Source organism: Sebastes fasciatus, chromosome 15, assembly GCF_043250625.1.
Source record: "Sebastes fasciatus isolate fSebFas1 chromosome 15, fSebFas1.pri, whole genome shotgun sequence".
Taxonomy (NCBI): domain Eukaryota; kingdom Metazoa; phylum Chordata; class Actinopteri; order Perciformes; family Sebastidae; genus Sebastes; species Sebastes fasciatus.
The window spans coordinates 11,531,521-11,544,157 of record NC_133809.1 but is presented as its reverse complement, the minus strand read 5'-3'; the positions used below and the strand labels follow the sequence as shown (position 1 = coordinate 11,544,157).

At 40.0% G+C, this 12,637-nt stretch overlaps 1 protein-coding gene across 2 annotated transcripts in view; it reads left to right on the top strand.

Annotated features, from left to right (window-relative positions):
* sptb (spectrin, beta, erythrocytic) overlaps positions 1–12,637 on the top strand; it is a 51,094-nt gene that overhangs the window by 24,295 nt on the left and 14,162 nt on the right. For both annotated transcript variants that reach the window (XM_074659828.1, XM_074659827.1), the window contains 14 exons: positions 20–207; positions 1,044–1,161; positions 2,224–2,382; positions 3,298–3,600; positions 3,692–3,842; positions 4,958–5,828; positions 6,018–6,155; positions 6,751–7,510; positions 7,723–7,925; positions 9,336–9,426; positions 9,852–9,998; positions 10,716–10,982; positions 11,428–11,652; positions 12,182–12,271. In XM_074659828.1, coding sequence (XP_074515929.1) covers positions 20–207; positions 1,044–1,161; positions 2,224–2,382; positions 3,298–3,600; positions 3,692–3,842; positions 4,958–5,828; positions 6,018–6,155; positions 6,751–7,510; positions 7,723–7,925; positions 9,336–9,426; positions 9,852–9,998; positions 10,716–10,982; positions 11,428–11,652; positions 12,182–12,271 — 3,711 coding nt within the window. The remainder of the gene's footprint in view (positions 1–19; positions 208–1,043; positions 1,162–2,223; positions 2,383–3,297; positions 3,601–3,691; positions 3,843–4,957; positions 5,829–6,017; positions 6,156–6,750; positions 7,511–7,722; positions 7,926–9,335; positions 9,427–9,851; positions 9,999–10,715; positions 10,983–11,427; positions 11,653–12,181; positions 12,272–12,637) is intronic.

The window sequence follows — 12,637 nt, the reverse complement described above, 5'->3', positions numbered from 1 at the left end:
CTTTGACCTTCTCCTTCAGGTTCTGGATCACGCCATCGAGACGGAGAAGATGATTAATAAATATGAGACGCTTTCGTCAGACCTGCTGACGTGGATCGAGCAGACCATCATCGTGCTGAACAACCGGAAACTTGCCAACTCTCTGACCGGAGTTCAGCAGCAGCTTCAGAAGTTCAACACCTACCGAACGGTAGAGAAGCCGCCCAAGTGAGTCGAGCCAAGACACCTTCCCATTACATTACACACTGCTTTTTAATCTTCAAGAGAAAATGAAAACACGACTCACCTTTACAATATTAAGCAAATTTCATAAAATTACAGAGTTACAATAACAAACAATCATTAAACCACATTGATACAGAAGAGGGATGACTATCTTTCCAACAGTTTGCAATACACTAATTGACTGCCGTTTAGTTGTAGAAAATTCAGTTATTATTAAGTTAAGTTTTGTAGGTAATCTAATGTATTCTATTGTGTGATATGTTTTTTTTATGTTGAGCTTCTTTTCAATCAGTTTTAGAGTAAATTCAAAGTTAGAGTTAAAAGTAATTCAAATTAGTCACTGATTTCATTTTAAAAAGTAAATATTATATCTTATTGAAATAAATATGTTTCTATCATTCATATTCACAACAATCCATACCTCTACTGCATTTTGACTTCTGAATTTTGACAGTTTGTCATCAATAGATCAACAAACAAGAAACCAATATTAGACCCATTGCTGATCCAACATATAATCACAAATAAGTGAGCACAATTAATGTGCATTTAGACAAATAAATAAATAAATAGTGATTGAATTAGACATTAGATGGACGTGAAGCAATTATAGAACAAAGAAACTAATCATTATTATTATTATTATTATTTTAGTAAACAGTATTTTTATGATAACGAATGTGATTAGAATATAAATACATTGATGAATATGTTTTGGTCATCATTTGGCATCACGCAGGCATTGTAAAAGAAGAAAGCTCTTCCTCCAGGTGTACAGTTTAATTGTACAATTTTGTGTGACTTGTGTTTTCTTTCAGGTTCCAGGAGAAGGGAAACCTTGAGGTGCTGCTGTTCACCATCCAGAGTCGTATGAGGTCCAACAACCAGAGGGTCTACACGCCTAAAGAGGGAGCCCTGGTCGCTGATATCAACAGGGTGAGAAAGATCTTTAGTTTAATTTCTCTGATTAATCATATGGTCTATAAAATGTTAGAAAATAACAAGAAAGTAGCCCATCACAATGAGATGTCTTCAAATAGCTTGTTTGGTCCAACGAAGAGTCCAAAACCCAAAGATATTCAGTATATTATCATATAAAACGAAAGAAAAGCAACAAATCTTCACAATTGAGAAGCTGAAACTAGGGAATGATTGGTATTTTTACAAACTAGCCCAGGACTTGAATGTGTAATCAATCATCAAAATAGATTAACTAACTGATTACACGACTAATCACTTCAGCTGCAGTTTTAATAAAGAAAATGTTTGGCTTTTTCATATGAAGATTGTCTCTCTTTTGACCAGCATGTAAGCGTGTGTGGTTTGAAGCTCAGCCATACAGCTCGGGCAGATGGGCATAATTCATTCATTTAGCAGCGCACTGTCCCGAGGCAACAATTAAACCACAAATGAATTGAATTATACTGGTAATACTATAGTGCAGTACAATAAACTGTACAATGAAAGCCATCTCATGAAGAAAATAAAGGTCTGACAGCACTGCAGGCACAAGAAAATAAAAAAGACAGAATATAACACTAACATGTCACTGGCACAGGAAGGGTTGGGATCTATTCCCCTCTGATATAGCTATTAGTTGGACAAAACAAGTCTTTTGAAGACAGCTCCCGGGGCTCTCTGAAGCTGTGATAAGCATTTTTCACAATTAAATTGACATTTCACAGACCAAACGATTAATTGGAAAAATAATTGAAAGAATAATCAACAGATTAATTGATAATGAGAATAATTATTAGCTACTGCCCTAATTGAAAGGTCCTTAAGATAGGGTTATGTAGTGAGAATATGTTGTATCAGCAAACATCTACTCTACAGCATCCTTAGACACTACAGGAGTTGTTCTGTAGGACATTGACTTCTTACGTCTTTATGGATTGGATCAAGCAAAGAACTTCTAAACTGGAAATAGAAAGTATCACATTGCTATTCCCCCCCTCCAAAAAACACAACAAACATCATCCCATCATCTGTGTGCAGGCCTGGGAGCGTCTGGAGAGGGCGGAGCATGATCGGGAGCGAATCCTGAGAGACGAGCTGATCAGACAGGAGAAGCTGGAACAGATGGCGAGAAGATTCGACAGGAAGGCTGCCATGAGGGAGACCTGGCTCCAGGAGAACCAGAGACTCGTGGCTCAGGTAAAACATCAACAACAAAACTATGGATATCATATGGTGTTATTATCGGATATTTGTTCCGAGGCGTCTCTTGAAAAAGGTCTCGATCTCAATTAGACTACCTAATTAAATGAAGTTATGTGTATAATAGTTTTCCAGTGTTTGCATTAATTAATTGACACAGCAGGTTGTTTACACACCTGATTATTGGTGGTGAGAGGTAAACAGCTGAGACAGGTTGCCATGACAAAATAAAGAGATGACATCAACTGAAAGGTGTCAGTTGCAATTAACAAGTAGCAACTTTTTTTAGCACAAAAGTTAGTCGGAAGAAGTTAGAAGAAAATAAATATTTAGTTGTTTGTTAACAAAAAGATAGAATCATCAGAAGAGGAAGTTTTAAAATGACTGTGGAGGGAAGTAGTTCTATGTAACTGTTGTTCTATGATTGGTTTATTGTTTTATTTGCATGTGCAGAGGATTCATATATATGTGTCATGCCAGTGTTTTCACAGTATTACACTGAACTACAGGTGGAAGTAATGCGCCAACATAAGCTGCAAAGCACCAGAAAATGCAGGGTAGAAGAAGACTGCAAGCTAGTCAACATGGCTGCAAACAATGCTGGATTTAAAATACTTCAAAATCAGCTTTGCAAATGTTTTTTTGAGGAAGGAAATGCATGCAGAACATTTATTAGAGCTCAAGAATACATGCGATGTTGGTGAGAAACACTGAATGTAAACATAGCTTTGGTTTGTTTACAAGAGAACTCCACAGGTCACCTTTAAGTGAATGAAAGTAGCAATATCTCACAGTATAAATGCTCTTCTACAAGTAATAGTGCAATTAATATTTACTTGAGTAAAAGTACAGAAGTATTTCAGCAAAATGTACAGTTTAAAGGTTTAAACCATGAGGTTCTGCTCTCCTCAGGATAACTTTGGTTACGACCTGCCAGCTGTGGAGGCAGCGAAGAAAAAGCATGATGCCATTGAGACGGACATCTCTGCGTATGAAGAGCGTATTCAGGTCCTGGTGGACATCTCAAAAGAGCTGGAGTCAGAGCGATACCATGACGCCAAACGTATCGACGTCCGGAAAGACAACGTCCTGCGCCTGTGGGACTACCTGCAGGAGCTGCTGAAGGCTCGTAGGGCGCGTCTGGATAAGAACTTGACCTTGCAGAGGATCTTCCAGGAGATGCTGTACATCATCAGCTGGATGGATGACATGAAGGTACAAGCACAGGAGGCAATATTCATCAACTCATTAACATTTATTCTCTGGACACTAAACTGATCAGCTTGTTCTTTCCTCCTCTCTTTAGGCTCGACTTCTGTCTCCTGACTTTGGGAAACACTTGCTGGAAGTGGAAGACTTGTTACAGAAACACGCTCTGTTGGAGAACGACATCGCTCTGCAGGCAGAGAGAGTGCAGAGCGCCAGTGCTGCTGCGCTCAAGTTCGCCAACGGAGATAGTAAGTGCAGTGGCTCATCATGCTCCTTGCTCCTGGTTTTGTTAGATATGACGACATTAAATGGATTGCAGGCCATGGACCTTGACCAGAGCAGGATATTACGGATACCTTAATACTTTTTGAGCACCTACCAAAATATATCTCTGGCAAAACTGTCCAAACCTTTTTGAAAGTTGGTCTCCTTTACACATTATTTGATTGGATATTTCCTATTATTTTATTTTGTCAAAATATATGAATTGCTGCTTCATTAACACTGCTGTGTTTATGAAGTTTAGCTTGTTTTATAAACAACGAAATTAAGCGTTTCTCAGATTAAGGTATTGAGGAAGTATTATTTTGATATTGGTCCCAAAATCAGGTGACATATTGACATTGGTATCGAAACATTTCAACCAATCATAAATTAGTGATTTGGATCCTGAGATTGAAAAGGCTGACAAACAATATACTTACATGTCAACCAATAAAATAATGTTATCTATTCCTGCATTCAGAGTACATCAAGTGCAATTAATATTACTTTTATTTAGTTTTTAACAAGCTACTAAATTTGAAAGACTTATAAAAGGTTGACATTGGGTCATTAGTTATCCTTAGTTAGTAACCCTACAACAAACACATACAATTTGTAATCTGGTCCTTCATGTGTGGAGTTTTCTCTCCCTATGGTTGCTTAGGTTTTCTCCCATTGAATCAGAATTATCTTTTTCACAGGCTTCTCTCGATGTAGTTAATAATGAAAACAAATGAATAAAAGCAGTGATAAAAACATTGATAAAAAAAAAAAAAATTGAAGGCACTAGTTAACTTAAATTTAAATTGACATATTTACAAAGGTAGATTAATAAATAGATGTCAAAACATATTTGTTTATAATAATTATAATGAATAATTGGAGATATTAGTAAATCAGGTGGTTTGGTCATAGATCTGAATGTGAGTGTCTGTATGTGTTTGTTCTATGATAACCTCTCATCATGATCAGTATATGCCCTGCCCTCCACGCAGTTTATGCTGAGATAGAAACCAGCAACCCTGTGAAGAATTAAGCAAGTAGAGAAAGCAAAATGAGTTTAATATATATATAACAATTCCTTCATTTTGTTCCTCAGGCTACAAGCCATGTGATCCTCAGGTGATCCGCGACAGGGTGCAGCACCTGGAATTGTGCTACGAGGAGCTTTGTGCCCTGGCGGCCCAGCGGAGGGCTCGCTTGGAGCAGTCCCTCCGCTTCTGGTACTTCCTGTGGGAGGTGGCGGAGCTGGAGAGCTGGATTAGAGAGAAGGAGCACATTTTCTCCTCCCTGGATTATGGAAAGGACCTTACCAGCGTGCTGGTGCTTCAGAGCAAACACAGCGCCTTCGAGGACGAGCTTGGAGCCCGCCGCGCCAACCTTGACCAGATCTTGGCCGAAGGAGATCAGATGATCCAGGCCAAGCACTTTGGCTCCCCGAAGGTTCAAGAAAGCATGGACGACATCAGGCGGCAATGGCAGCAGTTGGAGGAGCTGACTGCGTTTCGGAGACAGAACCTCCAGGACACCCAGAGGTTCTTCCAGTTTCAGGGAGACGCTGATGAACTCAAAGCCTGGCTGCTGGACGCCAAGAGGCAGATGAGTAGCGATGACGTGGGCCACGACGAGTACACCACCCAGCGGCAACTGAAGAAGCACAGGGACCTGAAGAATGAAGCAATCAAGAACGGAGCCACCATAGATGCTCTGTCCAAACAGGCCAATGCGCTGCCAGAGGAGCTACAAAACACCCCTGATATCCAGAGACGTCTGAGGGACATCAAGGACCTGTACATGGAGCTCTTGTCTCTGGCTGACCAGAGACAGAAGAAGCTAGATGACGCTATGGCCTTGTACACCATCTTCAGTGAGACGGATGCCTGTGAGCTCTGGATGGGCCAGAAGGAGACGTGGTTGGTGGGTTTAGAGGTGCCTGAGAAGCTGGAGGATCTGGAAGTAGTACAGAACAGGTACACAGAACAGATTCTGTTATTATGCGCTCCTACATTTGTACATGTCTAGATTTAATTTTGTAATTCATAAAAATGTGGAAACAATAGTTTCCCAAATCAATGTTCAAAAACAAAGCGTCATTTTTTTTGTATTCATGTGTTTATGCATCATGTACACTGTGCTGTTTTTATTTTTCTTGTTTTCAGGTTGAGCATTCTAGCTCAAGATATGGCAAACGTTCAGCAGAGAGTTGATGACGTCAATAAAGCTGTGAAACAGCTTGAGGACAGCAGACACCCTCGCACCAAAGAGGTCAAAGAATGTCAGATGCGACTGAATAAGAGGTGCCTTAATTATATTATTTATTCTACATGTCATAAAGTTCACTGTTTATTTGTGCATCAGCATTTCTAATGAATCATTCAAGGTTACACTTGAAATTAGTAAGAAAAAAGTAAAAAAAATATGTTATCTCTTTTGGCAACTCTTTATATTATAGGTCTATAATTTCATAATAATTTTCAAGAAGTAGAAGTATGAAGAAGTCTGTAATTTATCACTAATTAGAGTTCAAATAGAGACAGCAGGTCACCTGAACATGCAGAAATGTGAAATTTGTCTCCAGGAAAGCATACAATTCAACATATGTGGAGGGTAAAGTTCCCAATAATATTTGAATAATAAATAAATTGAATACATTTACTTGAGTTTACAGTAAATGAAGCAGTTCTTCCAAAGGGAATTACTACTTTCCCTAAAATTAGTACAAAATTACATGGTTCTTTCCAGAAAACGTCAGGACTTGTAGGAAGTTATTAGGAAATAACAGATCTGTAAAATAAAGTGTTACAGAGATATTTAAAGGCCTCATGGGGTATAAAACATACTCTAAGATAACACTAAAGTGATATAAACATTCAATAAATAACTATCTTTCAGGTGGGAGGCCTTCAAGGCCATGGTGGAGGACAAGAAGAGGAAAGTGGATTCTGCCGTTAGTCTGAACAACTACGGGCTGGAGTGTGACGAGACAGGGACCTGGATCAAAGACAAGACGCGCGTTATCGAGTCCACACAGGACTTGGGCAATGACCTGGCAGCCGTCATGACCATCCAGAGGAAACTGTTTGGCATGGAGAGAGATTTGGCCGCCATCGACACCAAGCTTACCTTCCTGAGGAACGAGGCCGACCAGCTGTCTAAGGACCACCAGGAGAACGCAGATGAGATCTTGGCCCGCAGAGGGGAGCTGGACGCGGCCTGGGACACGCTAAGAAAGACCATGAAAGACCGAGAGGACTCTTTGGGCGAGGTCAGCAAGTTACAGACCTTCCTCCAAGACATGGATGACTTCCAGTCCTGGCTTTTCAAGACCCAGAAGGCCGTGGCGTCAGAGGAAATGCCCGCCACGCTGCCGGAGGCCGAGGAGCAGCTCAGCCTTCATGACGCCGTGCGTGAAGACATAAACAACCACGAGGAAGACTATCACCGTGTGAGGGACACCGGTGCCCAGGTTACCCAGGATCAGGAGGATGATCCTCAGTACCAGCAGCTGGAGCAGAGGCTGAAGGGGCTGGACCGTGGTTGGGTTGAACTGCAGAAGATGTGGGACAGCCGCAAGAACTTCCTGGACCAGGGTCTGGGTTTCCAGCAGTTCATGAGGGATGGCAAGGCTGTGGATGCCATCCTCAACAACCAGGTACAGTACTGAAGGTGTATGTGGAGTAGGACTACATAAATTAAGGTTATGACTTGTCTCAAAATTGTGTCTTCAAGTGGACTAGTCATCAGATTCCATAGAGTTGGGGTTTAATGATGGGGTTAGTGATGCTGCAGGTATTTAAAAGACGTGGTATGGAAGAATGCAGCGCTGTCAGTTGTTTGTCTTTTTCTTTCTTTGCTTCACTGCAGGAGTACACCTTGGCCCACATAGACAAGCCTGACAACTTGGCTGGGGCAGAGAAAGCTCTGAAGAAGCATGAGGACTTTTTGAGCACCATGGAGGCCAACGAGGACAAGATAGACGGCGCTCTGCAGGGCGGGCAGCGGCTGGTGGACAGCGACAACCTCTACTCTGGGAAAGTGCAGGACAAAATGGACTCAATCCGAGACAGGTCAGTTCAAGAGTTATGGATTTTAGTCAATGTGATTGTCAAAAGGGCTTTTGAATTGTAGAAAATTATTAAGATATTGAAGTACTTAGGGAGGGAGTCTTTGTTGTTTTTTCTTTGCCGCAATCACAGTCATTTTTCAAACTGGCTCTGGTCAGGGAAACGTGAATCTATATTTAACAAAAAGTTCTAAAATTACACTTGAATCAATGCTCTCTAACTTTGGAGTAAAAAAACTTCTTCACTGAGTGTGAGCATTAAGGCACATTTATCAAGCGACTTACTCCTACTGTACTTACAGCGAAGTGTAAGAGCAGCATTTAAGAGCAAATCTCATGTGATCACATGATTAATCACATGTATTACTTTGCAGGGATAGCCAATCAGAGATGAGGATTTACCCAACATCTGCCTCATAATTCTCATTTTACTCAATGATGTGTTATTCTGCAAAAAGTGCCCTAAAAAACTCAAAATTCATTCATTCAACTCACAATTTTTGTGAAATTCTTAATATCACCAGCAGCAAATAGCATGTGAAAGTAACTACAATGTAATGTATATATATTTTAATTAATATTTAAACTGGCTGAAATGGAAACCAAACACCAAACAAAATAAAACTTGAGCAATGAAGAAATTATGCGTCTGATAGACAAAGTACATGAGAGAAAACATATAATAAGGAGAATTTAGCACCACATTGACAAGTTCAGACAATGAAGACCTATAGAAATTGATTGCAAACAAGTTAATACCAGCTTTATTCTTGTTGTTTGCACTCTTGACAGATACAAAAAGAACAAAATGTAACGTCTACAGCCATGCTAGCGGCTCTGTGAGGCTGTACAAAGGCACAGAGATGCTTTTTTCCTGTACTGCAGTCATCTACTATCTACTCTTAACCAACTTTAGAGACTTTTATCATCACATAGTCCAAAATTTCCCTTTTAGAAGTTTGATAAATACCGTACAAGCCCTGATCTTATGTAGAAAAATAGTAGTAATCTTTTCATTTTAACTTGTTCTGCTTCATAGTTTCAAACGGCTCAGCAGTGAAACAGCTTTCTTGTTATCACTGTATCATTATTGTCAACAAGAGGCAGTAGAGAGGGCATGGGAGCTTGTCCCATTAACTCCCACAATTCAGCTTGGTAGACAGGCGCCCACAATAATGGATATTGATCTTTAAGTGAGAGCTATTCTTCACAGTATAGCAGAGAAACAGATGACTGTTTTTGTTGGGGTTACTGTGTCAGGTATTTTTCTGTGTGGAGGAGGAACTCATAATGATTCAGCCTCTCGTGGTCGTTCAGCGATGCCTCCTGTTATGTCACTGAGAGAGATGTCGAATTAAAACGTGGAGGAAGATAAGTTGTATATTTAATGCATTTTCTTGTGTTTGACCTTCAGGCAAAACAAGAATAAGAGGAGAGCCCAGGAGGTGTCAGAAAAGCTCAGAGACAACCGCGACCTGCAGCACTTCCTGCAAAACACTCAAGATGTGAGTTCACCGTCAGTTTACTGTTCATGTAATCACTGAGTAACATCAATTAGAACATTAATTATTAACTTAATTAGACCTTCACTGAGACTTGACTCTGCAGTGTTGATTATTGTAGTCAATTTGCAGCACACACTTTGTGTTGTTTCTTATAACACAGTGGTACTTATGAGACTTTCTTAGACTAAATTCATATCTTCCCTATTTGGGATAGGGGTCCCATTTGGCTAATTGGTAAATGCTCTGTTTTCAAAAGATAAAGAAGTAAATCCTGCTCAAAGAAAAGTCACCTCTGCACAAATTTAAAATGCTGACGTTTCCATGACTTTCCCAAGTTTTTTTTTTAACCGTGCATGCTTGATTGGAATCTTTTTTTTTTTTCTTTTGCTAATCCTTAATGCTCTCTCTTCCTCTCCGTGCCTCAGCTGACCGTATGGATCAACGAGAAGATGCTGACGGCTCAGGACACGTCGTACGATGAGGCCAGGAATCTCCACAGCAAATGGCTGAAACATCAGGCCTTCATGGCTGAACTGGCCTCCAACAAGGACTGGCTCAACAACGTAGACCAGGTTGGTAACGCTGTGTATGAGAGAGGGATGTTGATAAGAGCTGCAATGATTAGTCGATTAGTTGATTGACAGAAAATCGAGCGGCAATTATTTTGATAATTAAATAATCGTTTTAGTAATTTTTCAAGTAAAAATGACAAGAATTTGCTGGTTACAGCTTCTCAAACTTGAGGATATTAAACTTTTCTTTGCTGAATATCTTTTGGTTTTGGACTGTTGGTTGAATAAAACAAGACTTTTTATAACATCATCTTGGGCTTTGGGGATTATAACAGACATTTTTCATAATTACCTCACATTTTGTCAAACAAATGATGAATCGATTAATTGAGAAAATAATTTGCAGATTAATCAATAATGAAAATAATTGTTAGTTGCGGCCCTAACGTTGATATAAAACTACTTTTTTCTATTTAAATATATAATAAAAGATACCTGAACAATTAGAGACACACTTGGAAAATATATTTTTATGTCACTGTGCCTTTAAAAGAGCATGTATTGATTAAGTTAAGGATTTTATTATCTTTGTTTTATAACAGATTATTAGTACAATACTTAAATTATGGAGTTGTGAATCTTCTCTACATTTCCGTCACCTTTTATTGACTTATTCCTCCTCCATAAGCAGCTTCAGGTAAAACCTCAGGTGATATCTTTTTTCCCAGTGGAGCTTGTTGGTAACATCATCTTCTCTCTGTGTTTTTGTGGATGCAGGAGGGTCAGGAGCTCATGGAGTCCAAGCCCGAGTTTGAGCCCATCGTGAAGGAGCGTCTGGCCAAACTCCACGAGCTGTGGGAGAAGCTGGAGTCCACAACCCAGGAGAAAGCCCGGCTGCTGTTTGATGCTAACCGCTCCGAGCTTTTCGACCAGAGCCTGACTGATATGAAGAAGTGGCTCGGTGGGCTGCAGCAGCAGCTACAGAGCGGAGACGAGGACGTCAGAGATCTGACTAAAGCCAACATCCTGCTCAAGAAGCATCAGGTCTGTGTCTCTGTAGCATTTGCTGCATACATATTTGTATACTTCTTGTGTTTGCAATGCACTTCTTAAATCATGTGTAGTTAAATCTCACCATGGGAGTAAATACATTAAAGTTTTAGCTTTAGATAATGTGCTTTCTTAGGATTAACTTTGAGTGAGTGAGCACCTGTGTCGGATCTGTATTTTTGTTTACTGTAAAAATCTTACAAATCTAAATGTAAATGTGAGAAAAGCATTATATTTATTGGAAATAACAACTAAAAAAAAGTCATCTAAACTATATTGCAGAATGTGTTGCATTAGTAAAAGTTTCATGAAATCAGTAGCTGAAAACCTAAATGGCAAGACAAACTAACTTTTGGTTTGTTTACCCTCCACTACATACTGATTAGGCTCTTGAAAGGCTATTCATCTTTTTTTCTGTAATCGTATCTCCCCGTGCCAGATGACAGAGAACCAGGTGCGTGACCGGGCACGGGAGCTGGAGGAGCTCCAGGAGGCCGTCAGGAAGCACGGCGGAGGCAGGGAGGACCAGCCGGAGCTTGAGGCCGAGCAGCAGGCCCTGCAGAGGGACTTCCAGCAGCTCCTCACGCCACTGGCCCAGCGCAAGGGCAAACTGGAGGCCGTGAAGACTGTCCACCAGTTCTACAGAGACCTGGCCGATGAGCTTGTAAGCATGGATCCAATCTCGGAGCAAAATTAAAGTGTTGAAACTCCCTGCTCTCACAAAATGATTGATGGCACAACATTTGAATAAAGGAGCTAGATTAATGTTGGCTTTTGAATGACAGCATGAGAACACCTTTTGGGAAATATTGAAGCCTGAACTTCAGAAGGTGTTACCCCCGAAAATGATAACTTATTAATTTGGAAATGAAGTTTTCAATTATAGTATGTAGACTTAGTATGCAAGACAGCAAGACCATCAACTATCTCCATGAAATTGACTCCGCTGGTGGATCTGGGTAAAAAGCTTTAATCCCTTATTGGTTTCACTGCCTAAATCCACTTTAGTCAGGTGGAGGAGACAGCTTAAAGGAGGATTTTTACTGTTTGAGAAAAAGAGTATAAAATGAAGTATAAGAAAGGTGGTCTTAAAAAATGTTATACTCTGTGTGCATCTCAGATCTGTGAAGCTGTCCCTACTATTTTCTCTTTTCATTGTCATAATCCTCTTTTTCGTCTTCTTTCTCTCTCAGCTCTGGATTGAGGAGAGGATGCCGCTGGCAATGTCACAAGAGCACGGCCACAATCTTCAAACTGTGCAAATGCTACTGAAGAAGAACCAGGTGAGGGGTTTGTCTGCAGGAAAACAGTTGTGGGTAGCTCTACTGTAAATTGCTACTTGTAAATTTGTGCTTTTTTTCATCATCAATTAATCTGACATTATTTTTTCTTGATTAATTGTTCTGATTAAGGTCTATAAAATGTCAGAAAATAGTGAAAAATGCCCCTCTCAATGTCCTAGAGCGCAAGGTGACTTCTTTTAGATTGCTCATTTTGTCCCCCCAACAGTTCAAAACCTAAAGAGATTCGGTTTACAATTATATATGACAAAGAAAAGCATAAAATCCTCTTATTTTAGAAGCTGGAACAAGCGAGTGTTTGGTAATCTTTCACTATTTTTGCTTGAAAAATTACTGAAACAATTGATC